Source organism: Loxodonta africana, chromosome 11 (assembly GCF_030014295.1).
Source record: "Loxodonta africana isolate mLoxAfr1 chromosome 11, mLoxAfr1.hap2, whole genome shotgun sequence".
In the NCBI taxonomy this organism is placed as follows: Eukaryota; Metazoa; Chordata; class Mammalia; order Proboscidea; family Elephantidae; genus Loxodonta; species Loxodonta africana.
Window position 1 is genome coordinate 108,352,710 of NC_087352.1, and position 19,058 is coordinate 108,371,767.

Genomic DNA, 19,058 nt, shown 5'->3' on the forward strand with positions numbered 1-19,058 from the left:
TGCTGTAGGGAACAGGAACACACTTTCCTCACAGACACTCAGGGGCAGCTGTCAGCCTTGCTCAGAGTGTGACCCCCCTATTGCAGCCAGATACCTGTGCTACACCAATTACCCCTGCCCATCTAGGACTGTAGGTAAGAACCTGCGCCACACACTTGGTGACTGACTACCTGTACCTCTGAGCTGAATACATACAAGGAAAGTAAATGGACTCCTGGGCTTACATACCTAGTAACAACTCTAACCACCTGGTGACAGGACGTTAGAGCTTCAAAGGTGCCAATAATCAACCTAGCTCACATGAGCAGCCTATTTGAGCACATCAAAACAAAACAAAACAAGAAGCTAGGACACAGTAAGCAAACATAAAATAAATAAATACAATAACTTATTGATGGCTCAGAGACAACAGTCAATATAAAATCACATAAAGAGGCAAACCATGATGGCTTCAGCAAGCACCCAAAACAAAGAATCAAGAAATCATCCAGATGAAGATAATTTCTTGGAATTACAGGAGGTAGAATAAAAAAGATTAATATACGGATCTTCTCAAGAGATCAGGAAGATCAGGCAAAAGGCAGAATAAGCCAAGGAATACACACACAAAGCAATAGAGGAACTCAAGAAGATTAGAGAAAAGCATGACAAATTTAACAGCCTGCAAGAATCCATAGAGAGAGAGCAAACAGAAATCCAGAAGATTAACTGTAAAATTTCAGAGTTAGACAACTCAACAGAAAGTCAGAGGAGCAGAATTGAGGGAATGCAAGTCAGAATTAGTATGATTGAAAATAAAGCACTTGACACCAACATATTTGAGGAAAAATCAGATAAAAGAATTTAAAAATATAAAGAAATCCTAATAATTATGTGGGATTCTATCAAGGGGAATAATCTAAGAGTGATTGGAGTACCTGAACAGGGGGATAACAGAAAATACAGAGAGAATTGTTGAAGAGTAGTTGGCAGAAAACTTCCCTGATATCATGAAAGATGAGAGATATCTATCCAAAATGCTCATCGAACCCCACACAAGGTAGATCCCAAAAGAAAGTCATCAAGACATAATCAAACTCACCAAAACCAAAGATAAACAGAGAATTTTAAGAGTGGCTAGGGATAAATGAAAAGTCATCTATAAAGGAGAGTCAGTAAGACTAAACTCTGACTACTCAGCAGAAACCATGCAGGCAAGAACGCAATGGGATGACACGTATAAAGCCTTGAAGGAAAAAAAATTGCCAGCCAAGAATTACATACCCAGCAAAACTCTCTCTCAAATATGATGGCAAAATTAGGACATTTCCAGATAAACAGAAGTTTAGGGAATTTGCAAAAACAAACCAAAATTATAAAAAATACTAAAAGAGTCCTCTGGGTAGAAAATCAATAACATCAGATAACAACCCAAGACTAGAATACAGGACAGAGCAACCAGATATCAACCCAGAATGGAAAATCACAAAAATACATCAAAGCTAAAACACTGAAAATAGGGAAACAAAGATGTCATTATGTAAAAGACGAAAACATTAAATCAAAAAAGAGGGACTAAAAAATCTAGTCATAGATCTTTCATATGGAGAGGAAGTCAAGGCAATATAAAGAAATAAAAGATTGCTTTAAAGTAGGAAAATGGGGTAGATATTAAGGTAACCACAAAGGAAACTAACAATCCTACACATCAAAATAAAAAAAAACAAGAAAAACATAAAGACTCAGCAAATTCAAAATCAATAGCAATAAAAAAGATGAAAAGAAAATTAAGTGGAATAAAGAAACTGTCAACAACACACACAAAAAGACATCAGAATGACGGCACTAACATACCAATCAATAATTACGCTGAATGTAAATGGACTAAATGCACCAAAAAAAGAGAGACAGTGGCAGAATGGATTAAAAAAAACAAAAACAGGATCTGTCTATATGCTGCCTACAAGAGAGACACCTTAGACACAAACGAAAACTCAAAGGGTGGAAAAAAATATATCAAGCAAACAACAATCAAAAAAGAGCAGGAGTGGCAATATTAATTTCTGGCAAAATAGAAATTTAAAATAAAATCTACCACAAAGGATAAGGAAGGACAGTATATAATGATTAAAGGAGGGCACAATCATATTAAATATTTACGCACCCAACAACAGGGCTCCAAAATACGTAAAACAAACTCTAACAGCATTGAAAAGAGAGATAGACAGCTACACAATAATACTAGGAGACTTTAACACACCACTTTCAGTGAAGGACAGAACATCCAGAAAGAAGCTCAATAAAGACATGGAAGAGCTAAGTGCCACAATCAAGGAACTTGACCTAATAGACATATACAGAACACCCCACCCAACAGCAGCCAAGTATGCTTTCTTTTCCAATACGCAATGGACCATCCTCCAGAATAGAGCACATATTAGGCCATAATGGAAGCCTTAACAGAATCCAAAGCATGTTTTCTGACCATAGAGCCATAAAATTAGAAATCAATAACAGGAAAAGAAAGGGGAAAAAAAAAAATCATACACATGGAAATTGAACAACACCTTGCTCAAAAACTACTGGATTATAGAAGAAATTAGGGACAGAATAAAGAAATTCACAGAATCAAATGAGAATGAAAACACATCCTACAGAACCTTTGGGACACAGCAAAAGCAAAACTCACGGATCAATATATAGCAATAAATGCACACATCCAAAAAGAAGAAAGGGCCAAAATCAAAGCATTAACCCTACAACTCGAACAAGCAGAAAGAGAGCAGCAAAAGACATCCTCAGGCACCAGAAGAAAACAAATAATAAAAATTAGAGCAGAATTAAATGAAATAGAGAATAGAAAACCAATTGAAAGAGTTAACAAGACCAAAAGCTGGTTCTTTGAAAAGATCAACACAATCAATAAACCACCAGCCAAACTGACAAAAGAAAAACAGGAGATGAAGCAAATAACCTGAACAAGAAGTAAGATGGGTGATATCACAACAGACCCAAATGAAATTAAAAGAATTATAACAGAATACTGTGAAAAATTACACTTTAATAAATTTCAGAACCTATAAAATAAACCTATAACAAAAGAAGAGATTGAAAAGGTAATTAAAAACTCCCAACCAAAAAAAGCTCTGGCCCTGATGGCTTCATTGGAGAATTCTACCAAACTTTCAGAGAAAAGTTTAACACCGCTACCACTAAAGGTCTTTCAGAGCAGAGCAAAGGATAGAATACTCCCAAACTCATTCTGTGAAGCCAGCATAACCCTGATAGAAAACCAGGTAAAGACACTACAAAAAAAGAAAATTACACACCTATATCCCTCATGAACTTAGATAAAAATATTCTCAACAAAATTCTAACCAACAGAATTCAACAACATATCAAAATCACAAAATCAACACCATTTACAGTAGCCCCAAGAAGATAAAATACTTAGGAATAAATCTAACCAGAGACATAAAAGACCTATACAAAGAAAACTACAAGACACTACTGCAAAAAACCAAAAGAGACCTACATAAGTGGAAAAACATACCTTGCTCATGGATAGGAAGACTCAACATTGTAAAAATGTCTATTCTACCCAAAGCGATCTATAGATAAAATGCAGTCCCAATCCAGATTCCAATGGCATTTTTTAATGAGATGGAGAAACAAATCACCAACTTCATATGGAAAGGGAAGAGGCCCCACATAAGTAAAGCATTGCTGAAGAAGAACAAAGTAGGAGGCCTCACACTGCCTGATTTTAGAATTAATTATACCTCCGCGGTAGTCAAAACAGCCTGTTACTGGTACAACAACAGACACATAGACCAATGGAACAGAATTGAGAATCCAGACATAAATTCATCCACCTATGAGCAGCTGATATTTGACAAAGGCCCAGAGTCTGTTAATTGAGGAAAAGTCAGTCTCTTTAACAAATGGTGCTGGCAACTGGATATCCATCTGCAAAAAAATGAAACAAGACCCATACCTCATACCATGCACAAAAACTAACTCAAAATGAATCAAAAGCATAAATATAATATCTAAAACAATAAAGATCATGGAAGAAAAAACAGGGACAATGCTAGGAGCCCTCATACTTGGCATAAACAGTATATAAAACATTACTAACAATGCACAAACACCAGAAGAGAAACTAGATAACTGGGAGCTCCTAAAAATCAAACACTTATGCTCATCCAAAGACTTCACCAAAAGAGTAAAAAGACATCCTAAAGACTGGGAAAAAAAAATTTGGCTATGACAAATCTGATAAGCGTCTAATCTCTAAAATCTACAAGATACCGCAAAACCTCAACAACGAAAAGACAAATAATCCAATTAAAAAATGGGCAAAGGATATGAACAGGCACTTCACCAAAGAAGACATTCGGGCAGCTACCAGATGCATGAGGAAATGCTCATGATCATTAGATTAGCCATTACAGAAATGCAAGTCAAAACTTCAACGAGATACCATCTCACTCCAATAATGCCAGCATTAATCCAAAAGACACAAAATAATAAATGTTGGAGAGGTTGTGGAGAGCCTGGAACTCTTATACACTGCTGGTGGGAATGTAAAATGGTACAATCACTTTGGAAATCCATTTGGCGCTTCCTTAAAAAACTAGAATTAGAAGTATCATACGATCCAGCAATCTCACTCCTTGGAATATACCCTAGAGAAATAAGAGCCCTCACATGAATAGATATACGCACACCTATGTTCATTGCAGCAATGCTCACAACAGCAAAATATGGAAACAACCTAGGTGCCCATCAACGGGTGAATGGATAAACAAATTATGGTATATTCACACAATGGAATACTCAGCAACAATATAGAACACCAATGAATCTTCAAAATATCTCATAACTTCAATGAATCTGGAAGGTATTATGCTAAGTCAGTCACGAAAGAACAAATATTGTATGAGACCGCTATTATAAGAACTCAGGAAAAGATTTAAACAGAAGAAAACCTTCTTTGATGGCTACGAGGGAGGGAGAGGGGTATTCACTAACCAGATAGTAGACAAGAATTATTTTAAGTGAAGGGAAGGACAACACACAATACAGGGGAAGTCAGCAAAAGCTAAGAAGTTTCCTGAATACAGCCAAACTCTTTGAGGGACAGAGTAGCAGGGGTGGGGGGGGGGGTCTGGGGACCATGGTTTCAGGGGACATCTAGGTCAACTGGCATAACAAAGTTTATTAAGAAAATATTCTGCATCCCACTTTGGTGAGTGGCATCTGGGGTCTTAAAAACCTGGCAAGTGGCCGCGTAAGATGCATCAATTGGTCCCAGCCCATCTGGAGCAAGGGAGAATGAAGAACACCAAAAACACAAGGCAAGTATGAGCCCAAGAGACAGAAAGGGCCACATGAACCAGAGACTCCAGCAGGCTGAGACCAGAAGAACTAGTTGGTACCCAGCTACCACCAATGACCACCCTGACAGGGAACACAACAGAGAGTCCCTGATGGAGCAGGAGAAAAGTGGGGTGCAGAACTCAAATTCTAATAAAAAAGACCAGACGTTATGGTCTGACTGAGACTGGAGGGACCCCAGAAGACATGTCCCCCGCACTCTTTGTTAGCCCAGAACTAAAACCATTCCGGAAGCCAACTCTTCAGACAAAGGTTAGACTGTACTGTAAGACATAAAATGATACTGGTGAAGAGTATGCTTCTTGGCTCAAGTAAATAAAAAAAAATTTTTTTTTTTTTTTTTTTTACTTGAGACTAAATGGGCAGCTCCTGTCCAGAGGCGATATAAGAAGGCCGAAAGGGACAGGAGCTCGCTGAATGGACATGGGAAATAGAGGGTGGAAAGGAGGAGTGTGCTGTCACATTATAGGGGGAGCAACTAGGATCATACAACAATGTGTGTATAAGTTTTTGTATGAGAAACTGACCTGAATTGTAAACTTCGACTTAAAGCACAAAAAAATAAATTAGAGCCGATTCAAAGGGATCTCTAGGGTAACGTCACCCTGCCTCACTTGCAGTCCAGAATACTTTCTTGAGTGAAACAGGGGGTTGGCGTTATGGATCATACCCTGGCATTTGTACAGCTCCCCCACCCCACCCCCGCTGCCCACCCCACGGGAGTGTGTGGCTCGAGTAGCTGGCACATCTGCATCCATATCGTCCCACGTGTGGCAGTGGGAACAGGATGGAGAATCCCTGGAAGGACACATCCAGTGAATGTATAACGGAGTCATGAATAAACAGGGGGGCAAATACGTCCCTTCTTTTTATTGGTTTTCTTACAAGCCTGTGTAAAATTATTAACAAAAACGTGCTCCTAATCTTTACAATTCTCTGAATTCCTTTTGAATATTATTTTATTTCACGGTTTATTCTGAGTATAACACAGTACAACAAAACAAGCATTAGCCAAGAACGTTACAGCCTTCATTGCTGGATCCTTCAATGAGGACCCAGAAATGCTGCCATCTGAGTCAATGCTGGCCATGTAAGAGAGGAAGAAACCGAAGTGTCTGCACAAGAACAGCCAAGTCTCCTTCTACTTGGTTATCTGCAGCCCCTCAAGCAGCACAGGGTGCCTGGAGGAAGTGCTCTCTCACATATTTAGAGGACATCGCCACCTCACTGAGGAAGAGCAAGAACATGTGGCTTCACCTGCGCTGGAGAACTCTTAAGTTTTAACAAGGAGACTTTCCTGCGCTCATGTGTCAAAGGCCTGAAGTGAGTGGCCAGAAAAGGCTGAGGAGTAAATGGCCACAAGAAGTGAATACAGAGTGGGGTGCAGATGAGGGGAGCCCAATTGTCAGTGAATAAATTATTTCGCTGTCACTGAAATAGTAATGGTGACCTATGGCAGAGTGAAGTAGTGATGGTATTAAAAAAAAAACCAAACCCGTTGCTGTCAAGTCAATTCCAACTCATAGCAGCCCTACAGGACAGAGTATAACTGCTCCACAGGGTTTCCAAGGAGCGGCTGGTGGATTCCAACTGCTGACCTTTTGGTTAGCAGCCAAGGTTTTAAACACTGGCCCACCAGGGCATACTATATATACATATAGATATAGTACACTATATGAAAAAGAGAATCCAAATATTAGCTACATTATAATTACAAGAATATCCACTTAATATAAAAATGAAAGGCACTTGAAAAAAAAAAAGACAACTGTTCAAGTATTAGGCTGTTGGGGTTGGAGGTTGATTTCCTTCCATTCTGGATTTTTAATATTGCTGCAAGAAATAAAAGCCAGGCAAAAGGAACAGGTATCCCCAGGATATATACACACAGGGGCTGTGACTGGCCAGGGCGGAAACAGAGTGAGTTCCTCTTGAAAAGCTGTCGCCCTCACCCTTGACCAATGCTCCTCCTGTTCCAGGTTGTGTTTCTAGGCTGTGGAAATCTCAAGGCAGAATGTGCTTCTTGGCCCTAGCAAAAGGCACAGAACAGTTGTCCCCTGCCTCAGCAGTAGGGCTGGGAAGGGGACATGAAGATAAGGCATCTCGTGAGGATGCAGAGTTATGCTTAAAAGAGCTTCTCCCCAAGCTGCCGTGCCTCCTCCCTGGTGCTCTTCTCCTGGCTTCAGAAAGTTCCTCACTTGATGGTCAGAAAGCCTCGCTAATGGCAGCCAAGGAAGTTACCTGCCTGCTGGGTCCACTCCTGATTTTTAATTGGGCAAGGGCAGCCTGACCATTTTTCTCTCTGGCCCATTTCCACCCAGTCATAAGCAAAATCAGAAGTATGTAGGTGATTTCAGATAAAGTAGATGTCTTGACTTCCATCATTGTCCTTGGAGGACTGGATAAAGGACATCGGATGGTTCTCTCATAGGCCTGCCTGAGCCTTCCCAGGAGGGGGTGGAGCGCTCACCCTGCAGGGAGGACATAGGCAGCCCATGAACTCAGGTGCTGTTTTCTCTCATGGCTGTTCTTCCGTCTGGGCTTTGTAAGCTGAGGGATCCTGTCGTGACAGAAAGGTTTCTGACCAGGAATTGTTTAAGAAAGTACTTTGGTTGCTTACTAAACAAATTGAATGCTTACTATGTCCAAGATCTATAGGCCCTAAACCAGAACCCAGTACTGTCGAGTCGATTCTGACTCATAGCGACCCTACAGGCCCTAGAGATGGCTTATTGAGAAACACACAGTCTCAGAAAAGATACTAAACTCCTCATGGTGGTTTTCTGTGAGGCAGGGAGAGGAGAAAGAGGACTAGGGATGCAGTGGGTTGTATTTTTACCTTTAATGGCTTTCATTGTGCGATACAAGGGAGCATGTATACCTAAATTATACGTACAGTTTTTAAAAATCAAATATATAGAGAAAAAGATGAACCAGTATGACAAAATACTAACAATAATAGTTGTTCATTATTGGTGATGTTAATCTCTCAGGGAGAACTCAAATCCTTGCTGTCAGGGACACTGCAGTGGGTTGGAGATCCAGGCCAGAGACAGGCATGCCTGCACACAGTGGTAAGAGCTAAGGCGAGGGAAGAGGTGGGCTGCTTGGACAGTACAGGGGCAGGTGCCTGGCCGGCTTCAGAGACTTGCAGGTGACCTCTGAGCAACGCTGGATGCGCAGGGAGGAGGCATGCCAGGAAGGTGGGAGGAACCCAGCCAGGGAAGCCCTGGGGTGGGGGGTGGGTGTGAGGTAAGGTCTGAGGGGGGCTGACTCTGGAGGACTGAGTCAAGAAGTCTGACTTTTCCCAGAGGAACCACAAAGGATTCTAGTCAAGGGCGTAACAAGTGCAGGTTTGCCCTTCAGGAAGATCGCCCTGGCTGCTGGTGGAGAGACACAGAAGAGAGCAAGAATGGAGTCAAATGAGGCTGCGGGGAGGGGTGGGGAGAGGAGAGAGCTGCTCTGGAGGTGGAAAGGGCAGGACTGAGAAGGGGCGGGTGAGGGAGAGTGGGTAGCTGACTGGCTGGAGGGGCTGGGTGAGAAAGATGGTGCAACAGAACAAGGAATTGGAGGCTTGAGGAGAAGCTGCTGCTGAGCTATGCTTCAGACATGCTGAATTTTAGGAATCCAGAGGAACCCAAGAGGAGGCACTAAGTAGACTGCAGGATGTGTGGGGTGAGCTCATGGAGATGGCTGGGCTGGAGACAGACAAGGACACCACACTGTAAGGTGGCCGTTTACGCCTTGGAGGGAGTGAGGTATCGGGGGAGAACACGCAGTGAGAGGAGCTGGGGACAGGACTCTGAGGAAGCCAATATTTAAACAAAACGTAGAGGACCAGGCGCCCACCAAGGAGCAGGAGGGATGGCCAGAGAAGTTAGGAGCAAACAAAGAGGGAATGCTGTTGCTGGAAACAGAGACAGAGCGGCCCGATGCCACCAAGCTAAGACGAGGACCAGAAAGTGCAAGCGGGCTTAATAGCAAGGAGGCTGGCATGAATTTGGTGAAATAGAAGACTGAGTATTCACAAGGCTCCACGTGGATCTCTTTTGGGCATTTTTTCCAGTTTTACTAATTTTTAGGGTAATAAAGCCATTGGGGTGGTTATTGCCATTTTCAGAAGATGTCTGACCCCTAATTCTGGGCTACTGCACTCCTGGCTCACATGACAGTGTGACTTCTGGCCATTTAGCATTGTGTAATGCATTTTTTTAATGCATTTTAATCTGTCACTTCAGCTATTGACTGGTGCAGACTCTCAGGAGTGGAGGTTACACCTAGGATGTTAAAGCACTCCCCACCGATGGAAACAACTGCATCCAGAGGGTGGGGTGGCACCAGGCGTCCAATGGAATGACAGGGAGAGGAGCAAAGGCAAGATTATGCACCTTAGAACACCCAAGAATGACCTTTTCATGATGTTTTCAGTGTGAGAGCAGGTACAACAATCCAGAACTATAGCGATTCTTTTCTGTTCTCATTCAGAGGAAAATGTGCAATGTCCCTCCAGAGTTCACTGCACGTGGCAAACAGCGGTAGACTTAGGCAGTAAAACATCCTTATTCTTTAGAACAAAGTGAAGTCCTCTCCTGCTGTTTTGTGTGGATCCGTTGTGAGTCTGGGTCTGTCACTCTGTGATCACGCTTGGGTTAACTGTCACCATTCCAGAGCTGTAATATTCCATTGCAGATTTTTATAGTCAGACCCTTACGCCCAGACTTCCTCTAAACACAGCTGCTTTCATTTATATTTTTGCTACTGATTTCATGATGTCCTCTGAGTATTTCAGGAACAGGCTGTATGAATTAGACGAACACCCTGTTTAGCAGCAAAGGGGGTGTTTATATTAGAATGCTGGGTCTAAGATGCTGTCAGAGGGGCCCCCACACAAAAGAGCAGGAGAGGACTTCACTTTGTATCTGAATAGTTAAGGATGTTTTACTGCCTAGGTCTCTACTTCTGGGCATTTTCTGACTCTCAGGGGGTTGACTGCCCCAGGTCATAGTGTATTGCACTGGGAATCCAAAATACAGGCAGCGGGTGTCCCCCACCCCAAGAAAAAAAATTGTATTCTATCTATTACAGTAACAGACTTCTAGCTACAGCCCAGCAGAGCCTTGGTAATCACCAACAATTTGGGTTAAAAAGGGACACATTGAAATGCTTTGAAAACAATTTTATGGTATTAGGAATGGCCCTTAATAATGCCCACTGTTTGCTTATCACCTTGTCAGTCTGGCCATATGTTTGAAAAAAGATAGTAAGCAACCAGATCTCAAGTTACACCTGCCTTGTGAATATACAGAGTAAAGAATAAATTCACGAGAAGATGCCCAAAGCGTGTTCAGGCTTTGGAAATACAATTTTGAAATGGAAAGACAACCAGTCTGGCTGGGCAGAGCCTTTCTTCTTGCCCTGCTTAACTCGGCTGAGCTCGTGGCTGAAATCCAGAAGGGCCTGGAGGCCTCCAGAAAGGAGGAGGCTGGCAGAGGTGATTGAGGGCACATAGAGCTTCATTAGCCCAGAAATTAACCTCCATCTATGTAGTGACTGAAGATGGTTTGTATGCCAAAATGATGATCATTTTGAATGTATTTTGAACACAAAAGTGTACAGACTAAAAGATGTTTGACTTCACATCTGTTTCAAATATATTATGCCCAGGATCTAAACTTTTGAGTGTTTCTTCCATCTAGATGTCAGGTGTAAAAAGGACCTGATCTTTCTCGCTCCATGTTTTGAGCAAGAATAATGGGATCCCTTGCTCCGAGAACTTGTGGTTAATGTTTCTGAGTGCTGCTACTTTATGAAACTAATGCTTTTCTACTGTTGTTTCTTTCCCCTTGTGCCCCCTTCTCTTCGCCACTGCAGGAAGGGTGCCTGTGGCCTTTGGATAGCTCCGTGTCCCGGCAGGGTGTCTCAGAGGTGAGGGGCTTGGACAAGGGTGACTGAGCTGGCAGGGTTCTCAGCCTGCAGTGTGGGCAGCGCTAGGGTTACAGAACCCACATGTCAGGCTGCAGGGGGCAGGAGGCTGCAAGTGAGGACAGGAAGGAGGAGAGAAATCATTTACACAAAACTGGTAGGAGGGTTAAATGTGTTACAGCAAAGATTAAGAAACAGCACATTTAAGTTAAGGCAAATGCCTATAACTTAGGTTAAAGGGTGGGGAGGGCGTTCCCAGAATTTTCTAAGGATTTTTTTACTAGTCTAAAGCTCCTTACAGAAAACAGCTTGAGGATCACTGATCTATAATGATCCCATAAGCTACTCATAATATGGTCTGACAGGTGAGAGTATGGTTTGTAAATACATAAACCTGTCACTGGCGAGTGGATTGCCATTCATAGCCACCGTACAGGACAGAGTAGAACTGCCCCATAGGGTTTCCAAGGAGCCGCTGGTGGATTCGAACTGGCAACCTTTTAGTTAGTAATCATAGCTCTTAACCACTGTGACACCAGGGCTCCATAAATACCATAGCATGATTAGTTTCCATATATCCCAGTTTAATAATATGAATTTTAAATATATTTTTGCCTTTAAGTTAAAAATATGGTAGAAGCCAGTGGCTATATATATATATATATATATATATATATATATATATATATATACACAAAAGATCTTTCTTCTAGAAGAAGCTCGGATGGTGGAAGAGATGAAAGGATTTTGTAAGAAATGTATTTACCTGGAATCATTTTTGGAAAAAAAAATTTACAATGGTATTTACTTTGGAATACAAAGCATTTTTCATATCAGTGACAAAAAATAACTACGTGAAACTTTTATCCAAATAGCTGGAAAAGTCTAGGAACCAGAAAGAAAACAAAGTGATTTGTTCTGGATTTTAGAAGTAGAGGCTGAGCTTGGCGCCGCCTGCACAGTACTGTTCGCGCTGTATAATTCTGTTTAATGCGGGCTTTAAATTAACACTGCAGTCTCTCGGAACCCTTGGAAAATGCATGCATAACAGACATCAGAACTCCCATTAAACCCACATCTTCTGTCAGCTACAATTCTCCACTATCAACTGCCCGAATAACTGGGATCTGGCCAGGCGAACGGTGACAGGAGTGAGCAATAGGAGAAGGAGATGTTTCCTGGAACAGGCTTGTCCTCTCTTGCGGGGGGCGCGTCCGGATGTGAGAGCCGACAGCCGGGATCGCCGGCCCCACGCCCACACGCGGTGGCCGGCAGTCCCCAGGCCGCCCTCACGCCTCTCACCCTCTCCTTGCAGATCCTGTACGCGCCGCGGCCCCGGGACCGCTCCGCCGCGCCGGTCTTCGCACAACGCGAGCGCTTCGGCCGCTTCCAGCCCACCTTCCCCTACCTACGGCACGAGATCGACTTGCCGCCCACCATCTCCCTCTCGGACGGCGAGGAGCCGCCGCCCTACCAGGGGCCGTGCGCGCTGCAGCTGCGTGACCCCGAGCAGCAGCGCGAGCTCAACCGCGAGTCGGTGCGCGCACCGCCCAACCGGACAGTCTTCGACAGCGACCTGGCGGCCTGCTCCCCGTTCCGCGGAGGCCCGTGCCCGCCGAGCTGCCACTCGGGCGTCAGCGCGGCGGCCTGCGGCAGCAACGGGCACGCCGAGGGCCCGCCTCCGGCCTACAGCGAGGTCGTGGGCCACGGCCCCTGCGCCACGCAGCTGTGCGCTTCGGGCGCGGACGGGAAGCCCAAGGGCCTCGCCTGACCGCCCTGGGCGTCGGCCCCGCCAGCCCGCGCGCGGTGTTGTCCCAAAGCCGCCGCTGAGTGAAACCAAACGTGCCAGCGCGGGGTCCGCTTCTGATTCCTTCCAGGGGAATTGCATGCAAAACAGATTGAAGATTACTGACTTCCATTTGGTCCGGGGAACAGTGTTTATTTGGGGACGGGGAAGGGAGGTTGGTAAAGGATAGGCATGGGGAAAACAGAGAAGGGGTGCTTTTAAACTATACTGAGTTAAAATCCACAGAGCTATTTGATTTATTTAATTCTGAAAGAAGACTTCGCAGAGAAATGAGGCCAGAATGGCCTGTTTTATAATTAACTGAATGAAGAAGAAAATGTTACGTGTTACCATGGGAAAAACTGGCCAGTTTGCTTTTTCTCCCAGAGTGTGGAAGTTTTGTTTGAAAAATACGAATCAAAATTGCTGTTTTGTGTGCCAAGCTATGACGTGGAGACATAGATGAATGCAAGGAGTTAATTTGTGTTGTGATTGTGTTTTTTAAATTTGCACTGTCTTGATATTTAAAATACATGTGTGAGGGAGCTGTCTTACGTGAAGTTCTGTGTGTCTTCTCACCTGTGGAGGAGAACTCCAGGAATACTCTGGAGTGTTCCCTGTCACCTTGCAAGAACAGATACTGGAGGGATACAGCCTAATGAATACTAACTGAATGTAAATCAAGAAAATCGCTGTTGTCATAATTGCACTAAATAGTAGTGTATCATTGAAGCATTTGGAGACTCTTGGTTGGAAGATAGGGAATACTAGATTCCAGCATTTCCGATTTGTTATTTGATTTACTCTGCTAGTCATAGGTTGCATTTTTTATTAAAAATAAATGCAACACGTATAATTTATGTATCAGTATCATACAATGCTGCCTCTCAATCTCTGGCAGTGCAGCTTCTTCAGTAATTTAGACTTTTTCCCACTATAGCATGAAATATCTTTAGATACATTATTTTATGTAATAAATTGTTTAAAATGCAAGGTGGTTAATTTTAATACTATTGAACTATGTAACTTCTCGGTGTATTCCTGTTCTCTCTCTCCTTCCCTAAGTATTTAACATCAGTACTGGGAGACCGGCAAGGTTAGCAGGAGGAGCCGGGCCTGCGCTGCCCTGAGCAGATAGTAACGTGGGTAGGGCTGGCACTGGGCTCTGCACGTTTAGAAAGCCCCGGGAACTGACAAAAGAGCAGCGCACTGCTAGTCCTGGTAAGAGCGCATTCTCACCGGCTGCAGCACAGCGCTGTCACCGGGTACAGTGTGCCCAAGCAACCCCACTCCTAGTGGAGCTGACCTAGCCCTTTCCTGGGCAGTCAGCTACAAAACGGTGGATGGACAGTTGTAATGACTTTGAGAGTACAGGATAAAAATCACAACGTGCACTTAAAATGCAGTTAGGAAACTAATTTTAAATCATGCTAGTCTTAGTTTTAATATTCTGGCTATTCACACACATGCGTTCTCACAATGGACTTGAGTACCTGGCTTTCACGAAGGCGCCGCTGGTGAGCCCAGCAAGTGCCGCTGCAGAGAAGCAGGTGACTGCAGTGGCTGCACGCTGTTTGGAGGGTGAACTCCGACTCTGCACATCCTGAGACAGCGATGGGGCTTTGACCCGTGCAGTTTTAATGCTAAATCAGGACAGGTTTGTCCCTGTCTGCCTGTGGGCCTCGGGACACAGACTGGAGAGTCTATCTTGAACTAGAAGTCCGGTCCTGATCCCAGTCTGCTCGATTCTCCTGCTTATCTTGGTGGGTAGGCTGCTGTCTGTGTTTTGTTTTGAGGATTGGAATCTCCATTAGATTCAACCATCCCACACACTAAATCCACAGAACTAGTAAAAGGAGAGAGAAAAAAAGATGGGCAGCAGTTGTTAGCTCAGGCTCAAAGATCTGTTTGCAAGTGTGAGGCCTTGAGGGCCTCTGGGAATTCTAAGACTGGATTCTTCCTTGCTGCAGGAAATCACGTGAACTTCTGGTCAGGGAGGAGAGAAGCTGTCCGGGCAGAGCCCTGGAGCCTGGGCTTGGGCCCAGGGACAACCATTCCCACTGCCCCTGAGACCTCCTAATCTGGCAGCTGGTTGCCTCTGCTTGAAGGAGGCTGAGAATCATCTCAACACAAAGCCTAGCCTAGGTCTGTCAGTTGAAGAGCAGGAAATATTTGTCTAGGTCAGGAGCTTACTGGTGAGAACTTGCATTGGATTATTGGTCAGGTGTCCCTTCAGATGCAAAGGTGAGGAGATTAGCTAAGGATTTCATGATTCCAAACTTGGCCTGCAATTTTGGTAAAGTGGGTGAACGCACTCTATAGCTCTAGCTCAAAATGGTTTTACCATCTTTACTTTTTTACCGGTTACAAAAATGATCTCCACTTTTGAATTCCATAATAGCTTTGCAAGTATATGAATGTTTTTCAGATGTCCAGAGTATTGGCAAAACAATTATTTAACTGAAATGACTTTAATTGCCCCTTGAAAAAGAGGCTCCTCCTATTCAGCAACACTGGAGAATTGCCCTTTAAGTAGTTATTTAAGGACACATACTTACTAACGGTGAATTTGAAAGATCTTTTAGGCTGGGCCTTTGTCACAAATTAGTTTAAAAGCCAATGTCATAAATTGAATTAACAAATTCCCTTAGGCACAGGGAAAAGATGGTTTGGATGAGTAGCTCTTTCAAAGGCTGTGGCTGTGGCTGTGGCTGGCCAGTTGTTGTGCCCCCTTCCCCTGGCATGATGTCAAAAGAGTAGTGATGGTGAAGATGCAGCTGACATAGTGGGGCTCTTGTTCCTTCAGGAAGCCCACATGCTCATGGAACCCTAGAGTTCAGTTTAGAAACCAGTGATTTAGGCAATTGATGACAGGCTTATAATCTCAGTATTTTTCAGTAGAATGTTGCAACAAAGGATTGCATGATTCAAAAGAAGAGTTGGTGAAAATTTAAACACTCTTGGGTATACTTCTGTGATTTCTGTCTATTGTCCTGGGCACCATAAAACCCAAGCATGTTGAGCCCTGGCTATAAGAATACTGCCTTCAAGCATATATTCACTTTTTCAGAAACCCTAGTGTTTTCCAGGCATTAAAGCAGTCGTTACCGCAAAAGAAATTTCGCTATGCATTAAAAAAAAAACAAAAACAATCTATTCTTCATGTGCCTGACCAAAATGTAGTTTTAAAGAAGCTTGGCAAGCATATCCTTTATCCTCCCTCCCCTACCCCTGCATACACACATGGTCACACAATCCACAAAATTTCAAAATGGAAGAGAGGAATATTTCAAACTCAAAGAATTTATCACAAGGGCTATACTTACATTCACTAACCTAAACTCAGACTTCTGGGAGAGGAAATAGGGGCAAACAGCACAACTGGGCAGCCTCTTGAACACCGACATAAGAATTTGATACACAGAGGAATGTCTTTTGAACTTCTAAATATCTCCGTTTGAACTTCTTTGCCTTTATTTTGCCTTTATTTTATCTTTATAAGAACGAGAAGGGCTCAAAAAGTATGCCCTTTTAGAAAGCATCTCTATCCTAAAAGAATCCAGTCAAACCTTTGGCTTCCTCTCAGAACCAGTAATCTCTCACAGGGGATCCTATGTCTTCCATCCAATTGTTCTTCTTTCGGAGGGTCCTTTGTAGGAAGAGTCCACTGTAGTGCCCGTGAACAATGTCCCCAGGCCAAAACTGGTTTATAGCACAGAGATACAGAACTTACCTCCCGCCCCTTCCCCTAAAAAAAAAAAAAAAAAAGTTCCATCGTGCCATCAGCCACTAGAAGGCACCGTGTCTTTCAGATGAAATGGCTCAGGCGGAGCCAGGAGCCTGCTGCCCTTAGTCCTTGCCTCAATTCCAGGCTGCCAAGTTCCCCGCAAGGCCTCTGTGCTGGTGCTTGCCCACTGAACCTTGCTACTTAGATTGCCACGTTCACCTTTACTATACCATTCCTTTATGTCAGATTCTCTAAAGCTCCACAGTGTGTGAGGGGAAAAAACTCACTGACCCAATATCATTCCAGAAGGATACTTGTTTTCAGTTAACTTTTTGCTTTTCTTGTCTGATTAAAACCAGAAGTACAGCCAATGTTTGGAGATGAGCCTTTTTACTTTTTACCTCTGAAGGCAACTCTAGGCCAGCCATCCCAACCTTTGGTTGTTGTTCTTAGGTGCTGTCAGGTTGCCTCTGACTCACAGCGACCCTGTGAAATGTTGCCCAGTCCTACACCATCTTCACAATCGTGGCTGTTTGAGGCCATTGTAACAGCCACTGTATGAATCTCTCATTGTTCTTCTTACACTGACCTGAATTACCACATTCTTGGTATGAATCGGAATTGACTCAACGGCAATTGATAAAACTGTTGGACAAATGGGCAAGCCTCTCCTTCTGACCCTGGCACAACAAAGTTAGAAATTAAGAAACTTCGCTTTCACTGCAGATCACAAATGCTAATTCTTGATGCAGCTCCCCTCTTATCTGTTCCAACAAGGCCTTGAACCAGTCCAGAGATCATGGAGATGTAGACAAGCAATGGAAACACACTCTTATCAATGTCTTGCAGGATCCTACAGAACTTAGGAATCAAGACTTGAGCATACTTTATGGTAATGCCCAAAGCGCCACATCTTTTGCGTTGTTCAAGTTAGTAAGTCACTGCCAGGGTCAGTCGTTTGCTGCTGTGGCAGCTCTCCACATGAGGATGATTTAGCCAGCGGTCGTCTGAGTGTAGGAATGTCTTGCTAAGAAAGTCATGTCTTCTCTCATTCTTTTCTTTCCATCCTCAATGTGTGCTTGTTTGTGTAGTGTGTTAGGGTCAGAGCTATACAGATATAACATATTCACCACGCATGCACACTGTACATACCCACATCATTTCGGAGACCTGCATGTGAGGGGTTCCTCACAGCGGAGCCGCCTCCTCTCTGGCTTGAGCAGGACAAGAGCCGAGCCCCCACTGCCATACTCTCGCTCCACTAGTCATTGTGCCTCACTTAAAATGGTGCTTTTCAGTTGTCTGTCTTTCCTCATGTTGTATTTGTAAGGTGCTGTATATAATTTGAATATATTATGCACATATCCTACCCAATGGGTAGAACAACTTGTTAATACTGTAATATAGTGTATAGATGATACCAATTTTAACAGAAATGGCATAGAATTTGTGAATACCTGTGCGCTCTGTCCTCTTCTGTAAGGAAATTTGCAAATGGATGCACACAAATAAAAGTCTATGTAGTTTATTTTCCTATTAAATATCAATATTATAACACAAGGGAAAGAAATCTGAATAAGCAGCAACAGCTTCTGACCAGCGTACAGATAGCAATTGATAGTAGCATCTTTGCTGTGAAAACTTTTTAGATGCTTCCTGTTTTAATCACTTTAACAGTGCTCTGTTGGACCCATGTTAGCTATGTTTTAGTTAGAAAATGTGCTGATTTTTCAGCTTGCTTGACGACAGACACTATCTCATGCTGGAGTATAATGAAGATGCCAGACCCAGTGAAAAGGCCAAATTTTTTGTTGATAAAATTGCAAAAATTATGTTACAGTAAGAAAACCAGCCTGCAACGTAGGACCATGCTCAACTACAGCAGCATTGATGACATCTGCATCCCAATTCTGCATATGCCTTTTCCTCTTACAAATTAAAGCCACGGAGCCAACAAACTAACAGGAGAGTTTGTAGAGAAAGAACACCTCACTTAAAAGAAGGCCCCATTCTTAACTTAGGGAAGCTGTTTGGCTGTGGGCACCATTAGGGGGTCCTGGCCCCAAGCAAGCCAGGTTTTGCTGTCGGTTAGAGATGGCATTCCGTGTCATGTCAGGTCAAATCCCCCTTATGAAGCGTCACTTCCAGTTCACTTTTTAATGTCTGATTGTGACCTCTACTTTTGTCTTCAAATAGTCTAATATGCTTAAAAAAAAAAAAAGGCCCGTAATACTTGTGGTG

The 19,058-nt window shown here is 43.2% G+C and overlaps 1 protein-coding gene across 1 annotated transcript in view; it reads left to right on the plus strand.

The window, feature by feature from the left end:
- Window positions 1-13,075, plus strand: part of LDLRAD4 (low density lipoprotein receptor class A domain containing 4) — a 330,574-nt gene extending 317,499 nt beyond the window's left edge. The window contains exons 4-5 of the mRNA XM_064293224.1: window positions 11,254-11,307; window positions 12,620-13,075. Coding sequence (XP_064149294.1) covers window positions 11,254-11,307; window positions 12,620-13,075 — 510 coding nt within the window. The remainder of the gene's footprint in view (window positions 1-11,253; window positions 11,308-12,619) is intronic.
- The last annotated feature ends 5,983 nt before the right edge of the window (window positions 13,076-19,058 follow it).